The sequence below is a fragment of the Ictalurus punctatus genome, chromosome 25 (assembly GCF_001660625.3).
Source record: "Ictalurus punctatus breed USDA103 chromosome 25, Coco_2.0, whole genome shotgun sequence".
NCBI lineage: Eukaryota > Metazoa > Chordata > Actinopteri > Siluriformes > Ictaluridae > Ictalurus > Ictalurus punctatus.
Window position 1 is genome coordinate 16,963,986 of NC_030440.2, and position 19,303 is coordinate 16,983,288.

Here is a 19,303-nt window from a genome sequence, read left to right on the forward strand (position 1 = left end):
TTGTCTGCCCCGCTGTTTGTTTAATGTGATGTGTGTGTGTGTGTGTGTGTGTGTGTGTGTGTGTGTGTGTGTTTCTGCAGCTGTTCCACACTGAGATGTTCAGTCGACAGCAGATCCTCTACTCCATTATTAGTGACGGCCATCAGCTCCTGAATCAGGGACGAGTGGAAGACAGGTCTGCTGAATTATCACACACACACACACACACACACACACACACACACACACACACACACCTTACATGCTGTATTTTGGCTTAACAGAATGTGTATGTTACCACATCTCCACCAAACTGTCCATATACTGTCTTATTTAAAAAGCCTGCTGTGGTCCTGATTGGTCGTCGACGCTATCCACTGTCACTGCTAGAGGAACGTGATTGGTCCAACTTGCCTTGTTACTTCCTGTTTGAAGTGCAGAGAAAGGGTTTTTAAGGCTTCATCGTGAAAGACGCACATCTCGTGTCGGCCCACGTGGCTAAAAATCTTGAGTCTGACTCTCTGCGTGCTGGTTTTCCTAACGATGACGTGTCCCACATCCGAAAAGTCCGAAAATATTGCAAACGGACGAACCTAGTGCCAACCTGATGCGCGATCGAGCCACGGGTCAGAAGGAATGCCTCGATGCTAAAAGAAACCAAACTCAGAACCGGGTCCAGACTGGAGCGTTCGGGCCAAGTGTGAAACATAACCAAGGGGTTCTTCGAGGGGTTCTTCAAGGGGTTCTTCGAGGGGTTCTTCAAGGGGTTCTTCAAGGGGTTCTTCAAGGGGTTCTTTGGATCGTTAAGGGTTGTTAGTTTGCTGATATCAAAACACTTAAGAGACAATATCTTGAATGTAGTCAAAATGATTTGATTCCAGTGTTTCCTGTAATAAAATTACAATTAACCCCCCGAGAAATACACACTGCGGGTCAAAAGTTTGTGGACGCCCGACTGAAATGTTTCTCGCGATGTTAAAAAGCTTCTGATCTGAAGGCGTGTGATTAAACGTGTGAAATCGGCGCCGTAGACGAAAACATAATCGTCCCGACGTTTTCATTTCTTTCATTAGAAGACTAACATCTTATTTACAAATAAATCTTCATTTAAACGGACGACTCGGAGAGAAATATTGGGAAAAGCAGGAGATAAGAGTCCGGCGTCGGCGTGAACTCCTTTAATACCGTTTAAAAATCATCTCGGGGAAATTCCTCAAGACATCGCTCGAGAAAACGCCGAGAATACATTCCTGGAAATTCTATGCGAAAAGGGCGTCGACTTTGAAGATGATAAAATATTAAATTATTCCGATTTATTTTGGATTTTTTATCACAGCACAATTCCCATAGTTCCATTTGTGTTGCTCCAGAGATTTGATGACTTTATTATTATTGTGTTATGTATTCTATAAATTTTTATTCACTGAAATCATTAAATGTTAAAATTTTGTTATTATTCTGTTTTCAGATCATTTTGCTTCCTTCTATAAATACATGCTTAAAATTAAGAAAATTCTCTAAACAACAGGGGAAATTAAGCTTAAAATTAGTAAAAATGTCTAGAAATATGTTTCACAATCTTATCGTTGGTTTCTTTTAATTGTATATTCGAAAATTTGACTTTGTTTTAAGATATTTTAACTTCCTAAAATGTTTTAAATGTCGGGTTCTATATCGGAGGTTTAAGCGTTTCAGTGATATAAAAGAAAACAACAAGTTCTTTAGGAAATAATACATTTTTTTAAAAACCCTGACGTTAAGTGCGAGTCCCGTTCAAGCCTTCCGATCTCACTCCCGATTGATCCGATTTTTATTGCTAAAATGTTTAAATCAATAAAATGGGACTGGATTTTTTTTCTTCCTTCTCGATGTCGGACTGCAGAGACGATTTTGGCCTGAAGTTGGCGCTGTTGAGTAATCAGTGGCAGGGCGTGGTGCGGAGAGCGCAGCAGAGGCGGGGCATCATCGACGCGCTGGTGTGTCAGTGGCAGCGCTACACTGAGCTCTCTGACAGGCTGAGACACTGGCTGCAGGAGGCGGCTCTAGAACCGGACGAGGAACCGCAGCAGCAGCAGGAGCAAGGACGCGTCACGGCACTACAGCAGGCCCGAGGAGTTCTCGACCACATCCAGGTGAAACATATATAGCAAAAAAAAAAATGGTGGTGAAGGGTCTGTTTATCGCTGCTGGTAAAATAATTGAAAACAGGAAATAGTGTCACGGCCTTTCCCCAACTTTAAACGTAACTATAAACGGATAAAAACCTTTTAGTGATATTGCTGTGGTAAATATAGTCTTGAAACCTGTTTATGTTCTGGCCCGTTAATAGGCTCCACCCCCCCCCCCCCCCCCCCCAAATCGAATATATTTGAATATATTAAAGCAAAACAAACATAAATATGTTAAAGGCCACTCTTTGGCAACCTCCAAAAGGTCACTCCTGAAATGTCACTGTTAAACCGCTCGCTCTTTGCTGCCCCCTAGCTGAAGGAGCGGGTGCTACAGAGGCAGCAGGGCAGCTACATCTTGGCGGTGGAGGCGGGACGGCAGCTCCTCCTCTCGGCCGACGCCCAGGCAGAAGCGCTGCTGCAGGAGGAGCTGACGGAGATACAGGAGCGATGGAGGAGCGCCAGCATCCGTCTGGACCAGAGGAAGAAGGAGCTGCTCTCGCTGTTAAAGGTACAGTAACATCAGCACTGCTCAGTGGGCGGAGTTCGCTTCGTTGTGCTATTTAATAAAGTTTAGCATCAGCACATTTTAACAGCACCGACGCTCGGAACGGTTTCGGTTTGCTACTAGCTACTGCAGTAGATCCACACGTTCCGCCATGTTGGAAGCGGACCAGACGCAGACGCACGTCACCGAAAATACAGTTAGTCATAACTTGCGCTATATATCGATTTAACAGATTTACACAGACGTCATAAATTTCTACACATCGCAAGTGTAAATGTTTTAATCGGGCATATATCGAGCCGTGTTGGAATCAGCGCCGGTCGGCGTTATTGTTCGTATCCGATCAGGTTTTTGTTGTTAGTTCGTTCTTTAGCCCTATTCAGACGGGATCGGTTTCCCTGGCCGATGTCTGTAGATTTTTTTTCCTCATCTCCCCGAGATAAAACTCCGATGGCGATTAAATTAAAGCCATAATTAATCCGTTCTTCTTATTAAACGTGTTCGATGGATGTTGAGATACGTTACAGGCGATGGCCGCCATATTTATGTACCATAAATCCCTTACGAATATTATTTTCGATTTTTTTTTTTTTTTTTCCTGTTTCATGATTGGCATTTCATTTGCAAAGGTACAGCTTGTGCTGCATTTTAATTCTTCTTTATTTATTTATTTATTTATTTTATAAAACACGGTTAGGATATCTTAAATTTTACATTTATTTAACATCATAATAATAATAATAATAATAATAATCAAAAAGATTTCTATGGCGATGAAGATTTATAAAATCGTCTAAACGATGGTTTGGGAACACAAAAGTGAGAGCATCTCAATACGGATACGTTTTCACACGCGAATTCACGTCACAGGATTAGGACTCGCGTCACACTGAATCACAGAATATAAGCTTGATGTACGATCATGCGACGCACGTTTGCAGGTGAAGTGACGCGGATCTGAGCGATGGTGTGCACTGCACAGAGGGATAGCCGGTAAAGTCACCTCTGTGTAATTCTCGTCCGAGCTTTCCTTCAGCGTTCACGTGTCGGGAATCCGGACGTTTCGAGTTGATCGGGTTTTTGGTTTCTGTGGAGTTTAGCGCTGTAGCATGAGAGAACGGGAGTGTGTGTGTGTGTGTGGGAGGGAGGGAGGGAGGGAGATGAAAGCAGAGACATGGAGGTGGTGTGAAGACAGACGCAGTGTGTCTGTATGACGCAGCGTTCCGAGGGAAGGAAATATCCGGAGCAGGGACGGGATGCTGAGTATTCGTTAGGAAAAGATGGCTGTGGCTTTCTCTGTAATGTTTCTCTCTGCTAGGGGAAGGCGTACAAGGTATCCGTGTGTGTGTGTGTGTGTGTGTGTGTGTGTGTGCTTACAGGACCAAGGTCAGGTTGTATGATTCAGCATATTTTTATTTTGCATGTGAGTGTAGGTTGCATCAGTACTGCTGAAGAAACGGCTGTGTGTTTCTGTGTGTGTGTGTGTGTGTGTGTGTGTGTGTGTGTGTGTGCGCAGGACTGGGAACAGTGTGAGAAAGGAATTGCTGCGTCACACGAGAAGCTGAGAGCATTTAAGAGGAAGCTCTCTCTGCCTTTACCTGATCACCACGAAGAGCTGCACAATGAGCAAATCCGCTGCAAGGTAAACCTCGCACTCGCATCACAGTAACGTCGCACTCGCGTCACACTCACGTCACACTCGCATCACAGTAACCTCACACTCGCATCACAGTAACGTCACACTCGCATCACACTCGCATCACAGTAACGTCACACTCGCATCACAGTAACGTCACACTCGCATCACAGTAACGTCACACTCGCATCACACTCGCATCACAGTAACGTCACACTCGCATCACAGTAACGTCACACTCGCATCACAGTAACGTCACACTCGCGTCACACTCGCGTCACACTCGCATCACAGTAACCTCACACTCGCATCACAGTAACGTCACACTCGCATCACAGTAACGTCACACTCGCATCACAGTAACGTCACACTCGCATCACAGTAGCGTCACACTCGCATCACAGTAACGTCACACTCGCATCACAGTAGCGTCACACTCGCATCACAGTAACGTCACACTCGCATCACAGTAACGTCACACTCGCATCACAGTAGCGTCACACTCGCATCACAGTAGCGTCACACTCGCATCACAGTAACGTCACACTCGCATCACACTCGCACCACAATAACATCACACTCGCATCACAGTAACGTCACACTCGCATCACAGTAACGTCACACTCGCATCACACTCGCACCACAATAACATCACACTCGCATCACAGTAACGTCACACTCGCGTCACAGTAACGTCACACTCACGTCACACTCGCATCACCTTAACCTCACACTCACGACACGACAACGTCACACTTGGGTCACGTTATTGGCACACTCATGTCACGTTAGCGTCACACCCATGTCACGTTAGCGTCACGGTAATTTACGTTTAGAGGATTGAAACGACTCGCAGCTCAGAGCAGGACATACGTTCACGGAGGAGTATGATCAGTAATGATTAAGGACACGTGTCCTCACGCCGTAAAGCAGCTGCTCTGTTAATTTTACACGTTTCTACCGCGTTTTATGAGTCGTCGCTGTTCTGAGGTTTATTCCATGCGCTCCACGCTGAGATGCTTTTCTGTGCACCACCGATGTAAAGAGTGGCTATTTCACCTGGTTTTTTACTGTGTGTGACAATCCCAGGAGATCAGTGGGTTCAGAAAAGATAAGATAAGGTGTGTGTGTGTGTGTGTGTGTGTGTGTGTGTGTGTGTGTGTGTGTGTAGGAGTTAGAGGGCAGCACAGACGGTTGGGCGGACGACGTGGCCGCTCTGTGTGCGCTCAGAGACTCGCTCTCGAGCAGCCTGAGCTCCGACGACCTCACGGTCCTACAGGAGAGACTAGAGCTGCTGCAGAGGCAGTGGGAGGAGACGTGTCACCAGGTACACACACACACACACACACACACACACACACACACACACACGCACACACACACGCGCGCGCTCTATTCATGCGGAACAGCCCTGACACATATGTTTCACAGTCACATTCCTCACACAGGCGTCACACACCACCTGTTCCACTTACACACACACACACACACACACACACACACACACACACACGAACACTCAGCTGTGTTTCCATAAAGTTTGTTTTCTGCCGCGTTTTATATTAGTTGTTGCAGTTTTGAGTTTTATTCCATGCTGATATGCGTCTCAGAAAATTCTGTAATTTTTCTGTTGTGTGTGAAAATCCCATGAGATCAGCAGGTTCACATAACGTGTGTGTGTGTGTGTGTGTGTGTGTGTGTGTGTGAGTAGCTAGCCCTACGTAGGCAGCAGGTGAGTGAGAAGCTGAACGAGTGGGCAGTGTTCAATGAGAAGAACAAGGAGCTGTGCGAGTGGCTGACTCAGATGGAGAGTAAGGTGTCTCAGAACGGAGACATCACCATCGAGGAGATGATCGAGAAGCTCAGGAAGGTGAGACGTCCGACCCCCGTCCGACCCCCCCCCTCCCCTCGACGTTATAGTCCTGTAGCGTGATCCGATCCGGATCCGCCGCGCGATCCTTCGTATGTAGCGAGTCTGTTCTGTCTGGCTCGGTGAAATCTGATTGGTCAGAAGGTGAAGCGTTATTCACTCTAACAGCAGCTCTGACGGTTCAGCTCTCGCGTTTACTCCTAACTAATGCGCTCCTTCCGACACCTTATCGTTGCTATAGCGACAGCAAACCTTTTTGAAAGTTTTCTGTAAGGGCAGGTTTGTTTAACGTCTATGGGTGTTTTATTCCCTGATTCACACACTCACGGGTAATCATGTCCTTTGGAAATAATCGACGTGTGTGTGTGTGTGTGTGTGTGTGTGTGTGAAGGACTATCAGGAGGAGATCTCTGTAGCGCAGGAGAATAAGCAGCAGTTGGAGCTCATGGGCGAGAGATTGGCTCAGGCGAGTCACGAGAGCAAAGCGGCTGAGATCCAGTACAAACTGAGTAAAGTGAACGAGCGCTGGCAGCACCTGCTCGACCTCATCGCAGCCAGGTGAGACACACACACACACACACACACACACACACACACACACACACTATAGAGTGATTAGTGAGTGAATATCAGGATGTTTACAACATTCCAGTGTTGTAATGTGGTAATAATAATAAGAAGAAGAAGAAGTAGAGCGTGGGTATTTTTGGGACTAGGAAGCTTGGCTAGATAGCCGATACTAGCTCGGACTGGTAAGAGCGTTGTCATGGTGACAGTCACTGTGTCAGGTGATCAGCGTCTCAGCACCGCGCGTGGCCGTGACTAACGGCGTCTCGCCGGATGAGATTCGAGGAAGCTGGAGTCTGTTTCCTAAACATAAACACACCTACTCTGTTCTTTTTAGAGATCAGACACAAGTCCCTGCTCTGTTTCGTCACGTCACGTGAAATCGGAGAGATTTTAGAGAGTCGAAGCATGAATAAAATATTACGCGTGCAAAAAAACAACAACAACGAAGCGCCGTAGTGTCAGAGACGCGGATCCTCCGTCTGTCCTGCTACCATAAAAAATAAACAAATAATATAAATATATATATTCCTACCGTCTTTTTTTTCTTTCTTTTGGTCAGCTACAGGATCGATATTATGTGATGATGAGACTCCAATAAAACTAAGTAAATCAAATAAAAAATATACATAATCTCGTAAAAATAAAAATATAACGAATGTTTTAAATATTTTAAAAAAAGATAAGTCTGGGGTGTTTTTTTTTTTTTTTTTTGGGGTGAGTAAAAAATATATGAATAAAAAAGTATATTTCTTTTTTTTTTCTTTTTTTTTTAACAAGTATATAAAATTTTACGCAGTAAAAACATCTCGAAAATCAGTCGGACGTGTGTGATAGTTCTCACCGAGACAACAAAAACTACATGAAAAGTAAACTGTAAAAATATATTCGATTATAGAAGTAAAGTCAATAAATAATCATCTTACTGGCGTTTTTCCTGTTTTTCTCAGCTATAACGGCAGTCGCTTACGTCTTAACAAGTCAAAAGGTTCCGAGGGAAATTTCATGTATTTAATATTTCTTTTCATGCCGTTATAATAAAAAAACGAATAAAGTAAATATTTTTAAAAAATGTATAGTTTTCATAATTTTTCCTTTTATGTGATTGTGATAATGTCTGAACGAGTACAAATATGAATGAATGAATGAATGAATGAATGCCTTTTATTGTCACTATACATATGTACAATGAAATTAAGAGCCACTCCTTTTTGTTCCGTGCAAACATATACATTCAATACACAAGAAGAATAAACAGATAATACACAGATAAATAAACAAGATAAATAAACAAAATAAATAAACAAGATATACAATATATGCAAGATAGATATGCAAGATAGATAGATATTGGGGTGGAGGGGGGAGGTACTATGAAATGCACAGTTTTGAGACAATATATACATATGCTGTGGACTCAGTACATGTGTTTGTTTATCATGGTAATGGCTTTCGGGAAGAAACTATTCTTAAATCTACTAGTCCTTGTTTTGATGCACCTGTAACGTCTCCCTGAGGGCAACAGATTGAACAGATCAAAGCCAGGGTGAGAACTGTCCTTAATGATAGTTTTTCCTCTGCTGAGGCAACGGGAAGTGTAAATATCTTGCGTGTAATTACATATTACTCGTTATCCAGTGCAGGTACAATAATACACATTAAAATAAGTCAATAACAAAACAAAAAAAAAAGAGAAAGAATTAAAAAACAGTTGAATGAGTCAGTTTCTATTCCCATAAAATCTGTCTTAACAGGTTAAAGATGTTCTGCGTGTAGTGGGATGTCTCGAATATTCCTCATTATGGGATGTCACATTTTTACTAAATAAAATGAATATAGGGTCTGCTTTTCTTCCATTTGGAAGTAAAATATGATGTCTTAAGTAAAAAAAATAAATAAATAAAAAAAATAAGAAATCAGATGTAGATGAATTGATCTAATGTTTATTATTATGGGATGAGAAATATAATAAAAAAAATAAAACAGTAATAATAACAGCGGGATATAAAGGAAAGGAAAAGCTTTAAATAACATGGTTTAAAATAAATAAATAAATAAATAAATAAATAAAAAAGTTTACCTAATTTTTGCTTTAAAAAAAAAAAAAAAAAAATTCTTCATTTAAAAATTTCAGCTGCTTTCAGTCGTTCTGTTGTTGGATAATTCAGTTCTTTTTTTTAGAAATAAATACATTTTTTTTAAGGGTTTTAAAATTTCAAGCTTAACTTTACATTTTTACATATATGTAAAAATCTTACGTTTGTTTGTTTGTTTGTTTGTTTGTTTTTTAAAACTCGCAAAATATGAAATATCAGATCAACTCGCTCATCTTTAAGATATCCGTCAAACAACGGATTACTATCATCATTCATTATTTAGCTCAAAAGATAATGTTAGATGTTTTGTAGCGAAATAAAAAAAAAAAACAACGTGATTTACACTGTCTACTGTACGCGCCCACACACACACACACACACACACACACACACACACACACACAGGCATGTGTTAATGACTGTAGTCTTATTTTAGCCGCAGAAGGACCCGTCACTCAGTCACTCCTCACTGCTACATGCCTTCTCTCAGGAGCAGTTGTTGTCTCCCAGTACACACACACACACACACACACACACACACACACACACACACACACACACACACTGCAGTAAAGGAGTAAAGGGCAGAGGACCTGGTGTTGAGACGAAAGCGAGTTTAGAAGCAGGAGAAAGGTTTCGTTTAGGATCAGGATCAGAGCCGTTTGTCCTCATGGTGCTGGACCTGGACACAGAGAACATGGCGCAGAGTCCAGACCGAGACTCGGACCTGCCGGAGTGCGACTGCGACGTCACCAGGCAGGACTCGTCTCTCACGTTCTCTCTCTTATTAAGTTTTAGGATCCAGGGCTGAATACTTTGGGTGTGCGAGTTATTCGCTCTTATAACACCGATCCTGTAACCACGGTAACGACTGGAATGGCGTTTTATTCCGAACCGGACATGTCTCCATGGATTCGGACAGACTCGGAGAGATCGTATGTTTGTTAGGGTTTCGTTTATTTTACAGGAGGGTTTTATTATATTCATACTTTATTGCGTTTATTATACATGCCATGTAAGTGAAAGAGTTTGTCGTGTTCGTAGCTGTGTTTTTCGTGCTGTTTGTTTGTTTGTTTGTTGGGAGGGGGGTTTACAGTGGTTTAGTGGTTACCACGTTTACATCGCACCTCTGCGGTTGGGTGTGTGGAGCTTGCATGTTCTCCTCCCCGATCCAGCGACATGCGTTGTAGACTGATTGGCATCTCTAAATTGTCCGTAGTGTGTGTATGTGTGTGTGTGTGTGTGCTCTGTGATGAGTTGGCACCCCATCCAGGGTGTCCCCGACGTTGTGCCCCGAGTTCCCCGGGATAGCCTCCAGGCTCTGCAGCAATCTTGCGTAGGATCAGCGGTACGGAAAATGGACGGAAAAACTAGAAACTATCATTGGAAAGTTGAGTAGGTTTTGAAAGAAAACAAATCTGAGAAGGTTATCGGTACTGGCTGATACACAATGTTTGGATATCTCGGTACCGTGTCATCTCTAGTCCTGACTGTGCGTTATTTGACTCTCTTCAGCTTGTGGTTAGGAGTTTATTATGAGGAACTCTCCAGGAACCCGCTTTACACCGCAGCCAAGGCCGCGTTCTCGCTCCTTTTCAAAATGCACACTGAGTTACACTGGGTTGTTTGTTTTTTTTGCACACAGAGTAAACATCTATCCGTCTGTTTCGCAGAACAACGGATGCTTAATTGACGTGTCGTGGCCTGAGGAAGGCTTTTTCGAACTGTTTCCGCTTCATTAGGAACACCGTACTGATCCCTCGCTCTCCGAACAGCGTCACTTTACTTTAGGAGGTTAGATTCGGATCTGGTGGCCGAGGACGTGACGGTGCGCCGAGCTCATGGCGGCCCGGCGTATCATCGTGTCAGAAGTAGGTGTTATAAGACGAGAACCTGTTGCACTAAAGGCGGGATGCACGTGTTCAGCGTGCTGAGCCTGTACTCAGACAGGCTGTGGCATTTAAACCATGTTCGCTCGGTATTAACGAGCCCAACGTGCGCGGAGGAAACATTCCCCACAGCATTACAGCGCCACCACCAGCCTGAAACGTCCGGCTCGGGTCCGTGAATTCCCGCCGTTGATGCTAAATCCGGACGAAATCGCAATAAGAGGTTTCATTCCACTCGTTTCATTTCGACAGGCGCTGTCTGATTTACGGACGGAACGATTAGTCTGATGTCTGTTTCACTGTGAGCTCACAGCTGTCCAACAACGCGATCAAAGGAGCTCGAATCATTTTGATTGCAACTGTAAATACAAACTGATTCTTTCTTAATTCTGGAAACTTCCAGGATCAGTTGTTCAGCCTGGATGTTCATTCCTTTCTCTCGCTCTCGTACCTAATCCCGACGGTTTTAAAACGAAAAAGGGGAGGGGTTTAAATGCTTAAGGAGATGTGTACATGTTGTTATTTGTGAGGACATTGATGTCATAGTGCTAGAGTGCGTAGGTTTAAAATAGACTTCTCCATCCGTGTGTGTGTGTGTGTGTGTGTGTGTGTGTAGGGTAAAGAAGCTGAGGGAGACTCTGGTGGCGGTGCAGCAGCTGGATAAGAACATGAGCAGTCTGCGTTCGTGGCTCACACACATCGAGACGGAGCTGTCACGGCCCATCGTCTACAAAACCTGCGACGCAAACGAAATACAGAAGAAACTCAGCCAGCAGCAGGTAACACACACACACACACACACACACACACACACACACACACACACACTACACACATATTCCATCATTCTCTAGGAGTAGGTTATATACAGTAAGAACTGTATAACTGTATACTGTTCTTTTACAAATATGAATATTCACATACCGAACAAACCCAAACAAAACCCTCCGGTCTGCGCGCACACACACGGTGTGAAGTGTATCTGTGCAATATGAGAGCATTTCAGAACAGAAAGATGGAGAGAGTTTAATTCAGGTTATGGAAACGTGTGTGTGTGTGTGTGTGCAGGATTTGCAGCGGGACATTGAGAAGCACAGCACGGGCGTGGCCTCGGTGTTGAACCTGTGTGAGGTGCTGCTGCACGACTGCGACGCCTGCGCTACCGAGAGCGAGTGCGACTCCATCCAGCAGGCCACGCGCAGCCTGGACCGCCGCTGGAGGAACATCTGCGCCTTGGCCATGGAGCGCAGGCTCAAGTAAGAGTTCATAAGCCCGCTGGACGCACACACACAAGCCTTTCACGACGCGCGGCCGACTAAACCCTGATCAGAGAACGTTTTTTTTTTTTTTTTTTTTTTTGCGGTACCTCTGCTTTGCGTCGCACCGCATCGGGAGTCGGGGGTTCGATTCCTCGTGTAGTTTGTAAACTCAAACGCTCACAGGGACAGTTTATGTTCAAACTAGGCTACGGTTGTGGATTAACACCTGAGCGTGTGTGTGTGTGTGTGTGTGCGCGCAGGATCGAGGAGACCTGGAGGTTGTGGCAGAAGTTTCTGGATGATTATTCGCACTTCGAGGACTGGCTGAAGGCGTCGGAGAGAACCGCGGCTCTGCCCAACTCGTCCGGCGTGCTCTACACCATCGCTAAAGAGGAGCTGAAGAAGTTTGAGGTAAAGCATGCGGAGTGCGGCGTTAAAACATTTACTAAATGCTGCAGTGGGCTTTCAAAGGACGCCGATACTGAGAAAGTGCTGCAGTACATTGTTACTGCACCTAGCACAAGTACATCGCTTTTATTTATTTATTTATTTATTTATTTGTTTGTTTATTTATTTATTAGCCCTTTACTGCACGGTGTTGCAAAATAATTAATTTATCTCCAATTTTTTGATAGGGAATAATACAAAACTACTATTTTTCCTTTGTAACTGGAAAACGGTGGCTTTAACTTTGATATAAGACAAAAAAAAATAGGCAGTGTCACATGACCAGGAAGTGTTTGCACTTCCTTTTCTGCAATCACATGGAATGGTGGGGAAAAAATACGTAAACGCTGCTGTATCCGAGAGACGTTGAAGATAACATCGAGTTAGAGCTCGACACTGGAGACTCCTTCCATAAACGTTATATAAATGTCTTTTGGCGAGGAGCGTCCACCGCACAAGTCCCTGTGAATGAGGTGTCGCTATGGAAACGCAACGATCGGAGTAAGCTCGGGATTTGCGGCTGCGCTACTGTCAGAGCTGCTGTTAAAGGGAAATTAATCGACACCTTCTGACCAATCAGAATCCAGAATTCAGCAGTGCTAGCTGAATTCTATAACCGTTTCCTCTGATAAATTCGGTGTGCGTGCGTGTGTGTGTTTTGCAGGCGTTTCAGAGGCAAGTGCAGGAGTGTTTAACTCAGCTGGAGCTCATCAATAAGCAGTACCGGAGGCTGGCGCGTGAGAACCGCACAGACTCATCCTGCCGACTTCGCCAAATGGTGCATGATGGGAACCAGCGCTGGGACACGCTGCAGAAGAGAGTGGCGGCCATCTTGCGCAGGCTGAAGGTGACCGTGCTGAACATCTCAGCAACGTGCGCTGATTAATCAAGCTCGGAAAAAAAAAAGAAAAGAAAATGGAGGATGTCTTTGCACCACACGCTACAGCAACGTACAACTTTACACAGTTAAAAAAAACACACACACGAGTACGCACGTGTAACAGAGTTAGCATGTAATCACTTAGTAAGCTACGCTAGCCATCTGCCTACGGCTACAGTTAGCTAGCTAAGCACTTAGTTTAGCTAATGTTACATGCCAGGTAATGTTAGTAAGTATTAGCAAGTTAAAACCAAACATTAGCAAGCTAGCTAACACGAGGCATATTTTAAATATGGTATATTTAGGATATATATATCCTTGCCACATAGCTAAGCAGCCTAGCAAGCTAGCTAACATTTACACCGTTAGCTAACAGTTTCGGCTAGCTTTATTGGCATTTTAAAATAATAGCAATATAAAAAAGAAGAAGAAAAAATACACGAGAACTCTGAGTAGTAAAATGAGTAGCCAAGTTTGCTAGCAATTATACAGTGTGATGAAAAGTCATAGTAGACAAGTTCACTAGCAAGCTAGCTAAGTTCAGGAGTAAGCTAGTTAACATTAAGCTAGCTGGTTATAATTCATCATTAAACCCAATAGCCATGTTTGAGAGAAAGCTAGCTAACGTTACGCTAGCTGTTACCTAGTAATTAAAACCAACAGCCAAGTAGCTTGTGTTAACCCTGATACTCCCAAATTGTGTGAAAAAGAAATCTCTAGCATCTCTGTTTTTTTTTTTTTTTTTAAAACAATCATTTTATGTTTAAAGCACTGGAGGAATGAGTGTGATGGAGAATGTTTAGCGTGACGTTGCTAAAATGTTTAGATGTAGATTGGCTATAAAAGCGAGTGTGAGTGATGCACGTGTGGTCCTGCAGCACTTCATCGGGCAGCGTGAGGAGTTTGAGACGGTCAGAGACGGGGTTCTGGTGTGGCTGACCGAGATGGACCTGCAGCTCACCAACATCGAGCACTTCTCCGAGTGTGACGTTCAGGCCAAGCTCAAACAGCTCAGGGTGAGGACTGTGTGTGTGTGTGTGTTTACGTTTACATTTACGTTTACGTTTATGTTTACTATAGCCCAGATATAATCCCCCCCCCCCAAAAAAACAAAAACAACAACTGGATTTGTTTTGAGGGAAGACGACGACACAAGTGTTTTTATTTGTTCCTCAGACAGCAGGGGGCGCTAAAAATGACACACCGCCCCTTCAACTATGCGATCCTATCGAACGTACAGATTCTAAACTTTGACTCGATTCAGCATCTCAGTTTGAAGATGATGTTTTAAGAGTAAATAAATATTTACCTTTTTTTTTTTTTTTTTTAAAGTTTGTATTGTTTAAAGCAAACGATATATTTATTTATTTCTTTGCAATTTTGAAGTCGATTTAAAGATAGTGTAGTGGCTACATTCGGTTGTAGATTTATATGCATCCAAAGAAACGAAGCCAAACTTTCAGTCAGTGGTACATTTTAGTGTTTGTTAGTAGAAGATTGAATTGTTTGTTAGTTTAAAATCCAGACCTAAATACGAAGGATGTTTTGAAATTAGCCCCGCCCACACGCGCACTTGCTAGGCCAAGCTATCAGAGGTGTTCTGTTATTGAAAGATGTAAAGTTTGACTTCTTGTATCGTTGCTGATTGTGTGTGTGTGCGTGTGTGTGCGTGTGTGTGTGCGTGTGTGTGTGTGTGTGTGTCAGGCGTTCCAGCAGGAGATTGATCTGAACACGGGGAAGATCGGGAGTGTGTTCGGTCAGGGTGAAGCTCTGATGGAGAAGAGCGAGCCTCTGGACGCTGCTGTGATAGAGGAGGAGCTGGACGAGCTGCAGCGGTACTGCAGGGAAGTGTTCGGCCGCGTCGATCGATACTACAGGAAGCTCACACGCCTGCCGGTGAGACGCCGCGTCGTTTCATTTCATTCCATTCTACTTCATTTAACAACAAAGCTTTTTAAATAATAATAATAATAATAATAATAATAATAATAAAAATCAGGTTTACAAAATTCATATCCGAATCATAATCGCGCAGATGATCATTCCATACTGTTGAACTGGTTTATATAGCTGCTGTAACGTGAGTGAGAACAGGAACTAACGTTTTTCAGACGTTCGACAACATTCGCTGTAACTATAAATGGATAAAAACTACTACTAAATGTAAAAAACAAAACAAGAACTGTAAATGTTGGCAAATCGCTGCGGTGTAAGAGGAATAAAACACTCCGGGACATACTGTACGTCCACACCTCTCCGTCACCCCTCTCCGTCACCCCTCTCCGTCACCCCTCTCCGTCACCCCTCTCCGTCACCCCTCCATCACCCCTCTCCATCACCCCTCCACCACCCCTCTCCGTCACCCCTCTCCGTCACCCCTCTCCGTCACCCCTCTCCGTCACCCCTCTCCATCACCCCTCCATCACCCCTCTCCATCACCTCTCCATCACCTCTCCATCACCCCTCTCCATCACCCCTCCACCACCCCTCTCCGTCACCCCTCCATCACCCCTCTCCATCACCTCTCCATCACCCCTCTCCATCACACCTCCGTCACCCCTCTCCATCACCCCTCCGTCGCCCCTCTCCATCACCCCTCTCCATCACCCCTCCATCACCTCTCCATCACACCTCTCCATCACCTCTCCATCACACCTCCATCACCCCTCTCCATCACCTCTCCATCACACCTCCATCACCCCTCTCCATCACCCCTCCGTCGCCCCTCTCCATCACACCTCTCCATCACCCCTCTCCATGGTTAATTTGTTTCCTGTAACAGCACAACGCAGAGTGGTTTATTCCTTCCTTAGTTCACAGTTTGTTGTTCTGACGAATTCCATTCAGAAAAGCTGTGTAAAACCCTCCGTGTCGTTCACAGCTGGCTGACGACGACTGTGACGGTTCAGATCGGGAGTTTGACCTCGATGGCTCGAGTGACCTCTCTGACCTCCAGTGGGAGGAGGGGAACTCTTTACCCAGCACCAACAGCCGGACCGCGTCCGTCAGCCCGGCGCCGCTGCGCGCTAACTGCTCGGGTCGGGAGACTCCGGCCAGCGTGGACTCCATCCCCTTAGAGTGGGACCACGACTACGACCTTGAGCCCATGGGTCATACCATGTCATCGAAAAAGAAGGGGCGGGGCGAAGAGGACGAGGACGTTGCATGCGGCACTACTGCAGCTCTCAAAGGTCCGTGTGAGCGCGTGTGAGCGCGTGTGAGCGCGTGTGGTGGACGTGTACGCGATTGCACATCCACACTGTAGCTGTATTAAATGAAGGGCTGGTGTGTTTTTGTCGTGTCTGTTTCTCTTCACAGACGTAGTGATTCCCGAGAGTCCCGAGGCTTATATAAAACTGACAGAAAGCACGCTGAGGTCCTCCTCCGGTACGCACCGAGTGTGGGGGTGTAAAATGAACCCTGCTGACTAATAACATCGTAACATCGTCTCCGGCACAACGCATGTGGATTCACGTCATTTGCATGACTCATTCTGTGTACTGCCGTTTCTAGCTAAAAACACGCTAATAATAATAATAATAAAAATGAAGGCATGTATTAACTAACATAATGCTTGGACTTGAGTAAGGGGTCAAAGACGTGTCTGATTTTGCTCTAGAGGCTGTTCAACATTATCGAAAACGATATAGGATTAACAGCTTCTCTGTCTTACAAGGAAATCAAAAAACCACTCTCCGAGTCTCCGTCTCCGAGCTGTTACTATGGAAACGATATCGCACCGATGTAAACCTGCACTATCGTCAGAGCTGCTGTTATAGAAAATTACCCAACACCTTCTGAACAAAACTCCTCTTTGACCCTTAAATCCATTCAATCGATCGATTGTCATTAATCCCGTGTCATCTTTCCTCACGAACTTTATTTAAGTCCGCCGCATGCACGACGTCTGCTCCGGTCTGAAATAACGAAACCCTGCGTTTTTCTCCCTCGGTGTGTCGTTCTTTCCTTTACACGCGGTTCTAACACTTCATCCCCTCACAGGCGACCCGGCGCGTCACGTCCTGGACCTCGACAGCCACAACACATCGTACAGCGGTTACGTAAGTACAGTTTTAAGCAGTCTGGGGCTTTGAGGCTGTGGGAAATATTTAGTCTAGGGGAACGAAATGTCGAATAAACTTCGCGGATATCTGGAGAACGAGTGTCCGTAGGATGTGTTCGGGGTTATCGTCGCTCCCAGACCAACTCCTTCGAATTTGAAAATCGGTCCAAACCGGGGGTCAAGGTCACAGCAAGGTCAAATGTCTGAGAGAGTTTTTCCTCAGCGGCTTCCTTCCTGTTTTTACTCGAGTTCGAGGTAAGAAGCGCTCGACTTGTCTCGTTGCAGCAGGGGCGCCGGGTATTACTGTCATTTTACAAATAACGTATAAGACGTCTAAAAACTAAACCCGACCTGGCGGGACAAGTCGGCTCTTCGGTGCGCCCTTTTCTCTGATCGAGATGCGTATCCTGGAACCGTATGTATGTATTTATTTATTTATTTATTTATTTATTTATTTTATTGAAGATCTGATAAAAATAAGATCAACGTCTGCAGAAATCAGTTTTGGGTGAGTAATATTTTGCAGCGCCTAGGAAGTCCTGTATCCTCCTCCTTTACCGTCACACACTTCCTGGGGTTTTTGTTGTTGTTTTTGTTGTTGTTGTTTTTTTTTTTTTTTCTAAAAGCACGTAGTGATCCGTAGTAGCGGCACGTCAGACGATAACGCCGATTTTGAATATGTCCGGTAATCGCCGATACACATCCGGGACGCTTGTTCGTTCGTTCGTTCGTTTTCGCCCCAAAGGGAACAGGAAATGATGAAAAACAAGCGAAGGAGAAATACAAGAGTTTCACTGTAATACATTTATTTATAGATCAGACCGTACAGGATCTGTTTGTGACCGTCGCGGCCGAAAACGCTCGACGTCGCTGCTGCATTTTTCTAAATTTGCGCGCGTGAATCGACGGAATCGCAGTAAACACTTCCGCACGCCCTTTCTCGGTGACGTCTGTTGGTAAACGAGACCTTTTAGAAGGCGACTTTGGCGGAACGCGCGTTGTGATGACGTCACGTGACACGCCTCGGCTCAGATCTGCGGAAATTTAGAACGATCGCAAGCTCTTTCCGATATCTGCCGAGTTTCCTTGATTCTGCGTCCGTGAAATCCTGCAGGGAATGATAACCAAACATGTTCCAATGACATTTCAGTGTGGACCAGAGGCCCAGACTTGTTTTGTTTTTTTAATGTATCCACGTGAGAAAAGATGTTTTAAGTGCATGGTGTGTGTGTGTGTGTGTGTGTGTGTGTGTGTGTGTGTGTGTGTAGATGCGTCTGATGGGAGACTGTCGGGGCAGCATAAACGCTCTGAAGAGAGCCGAGGGAGAACTGGAGGAGGAAGAGAGCGACCTGGAAGGATTAAACAACCCCGAGAACGCGGAACCACAGAACACAGGTTACAATCGCGCGAGAACACACAGATCAGCACACAGCTAATTATACAGGAACCTTTTCAGGAACTCTGTCAGGAACTCAGGATATGAAGGTGTGGTGTTTTTTTTTTTGTTTGTTTGTTTTCTTTTGCTTATTTATTTATTTATTTATTTGTTTAGTTTAATCCGAGGAACCAGGGCAGAACGTTGCGGGAACCTTTTTCCTGCTCGGAAGTTCCGGGAAGCAGGAAGTTGTGGGGAGGAGCTTTTTTTTGGCGAACTCGAGCTTCACAGAACGACGGGCGATGGTGTTTTAGCTAACGAGATGACCTGAAGCTAGTTTTGGGGAAACGTTTTCACACAGGGAAACTTCCTCCTGAAATGTGTTATATATATATATCCTGAAATCTGCTGAAATATCCCGTGATTCTGCTGCTGACTTCCTGGTTTGTTGCTGTATTTGCGATTATTCCTGTGACATCACGGTTGGACCTTGTTATTGCTAGCGCAGGTACAGTGGTGTTGAATAGGAGAGAAAAAATTCAACCATCTACAAACAACCTATCCCA

The 19,303-nt window shown here is 44.6% G+C and overlaps 1 protein-coding gene across 1 annotated transcript in view; it reads left to right on the forward strand.

Annotated features, from left to right (window-relative positions):
- Positions 1–19,303, forward strand: part of syne1a (spectrin repeat containing, nuclear envelope 1a) — a 210,663-nt gene that overhangs the window by 178,737 nt on the left and 12,623 nt on the right. The window contains exons 124-140 of the mRNA XM_053675608.1: positions 81–175; positions 1,862–2,111; positions 2,464–2,658; positions 4,172–4,297; positions 5,463–5,618; positions 6,003–6,161; positions 6,553–6,719; positions 11,330–11,492; positions 11,782–11,969; positions 12,233–12,383; positions 13,084–13,266; positions 14,178–14,315; positions 15,004–15,195; positions 16,181–16,490; positions 16,618–16,686; positions 17,302–17,360; positions 18,631–18,757. Coding sequence (XP_053531583.1) covers positions 81–175; positions 1,862–2,111; positions 2,464–2,658; positions 4,172–4,297; positions 5,463–5,618; positions 6,003–6,161; positions 6,553–6,719; positions 11,330–11,492; positions 11,782–11,969; positions 12,233–12,383; positions 13,084–13,266; positions 14,178–14,315; positions 15,004–15,195; positions 16,181–16,490; positions 16,618–16,686; positions 17,302–17,360; positions 18,631–18,757 — 2,728 coding nt within the window. The remainder of the gene's footprint in view (positions 1–80; positions 176–1,861; positions 2,112–2,463; positions 2,659–4,171; positions 4,298–5,462; positions 5,619–6,002; positions 6,162–6,552; positions 6,720–11,329; positions 11,493–11,781; positions 11,970–12,232; positions 12,384–13,083; positions 13,267–14,177; positions 14,316–15,003; positions 15,196–16,180; positions 16,491–16,617; positions 16,687–17,301; positions 17,361–18,630; positions 18,758–19,303) is intronic.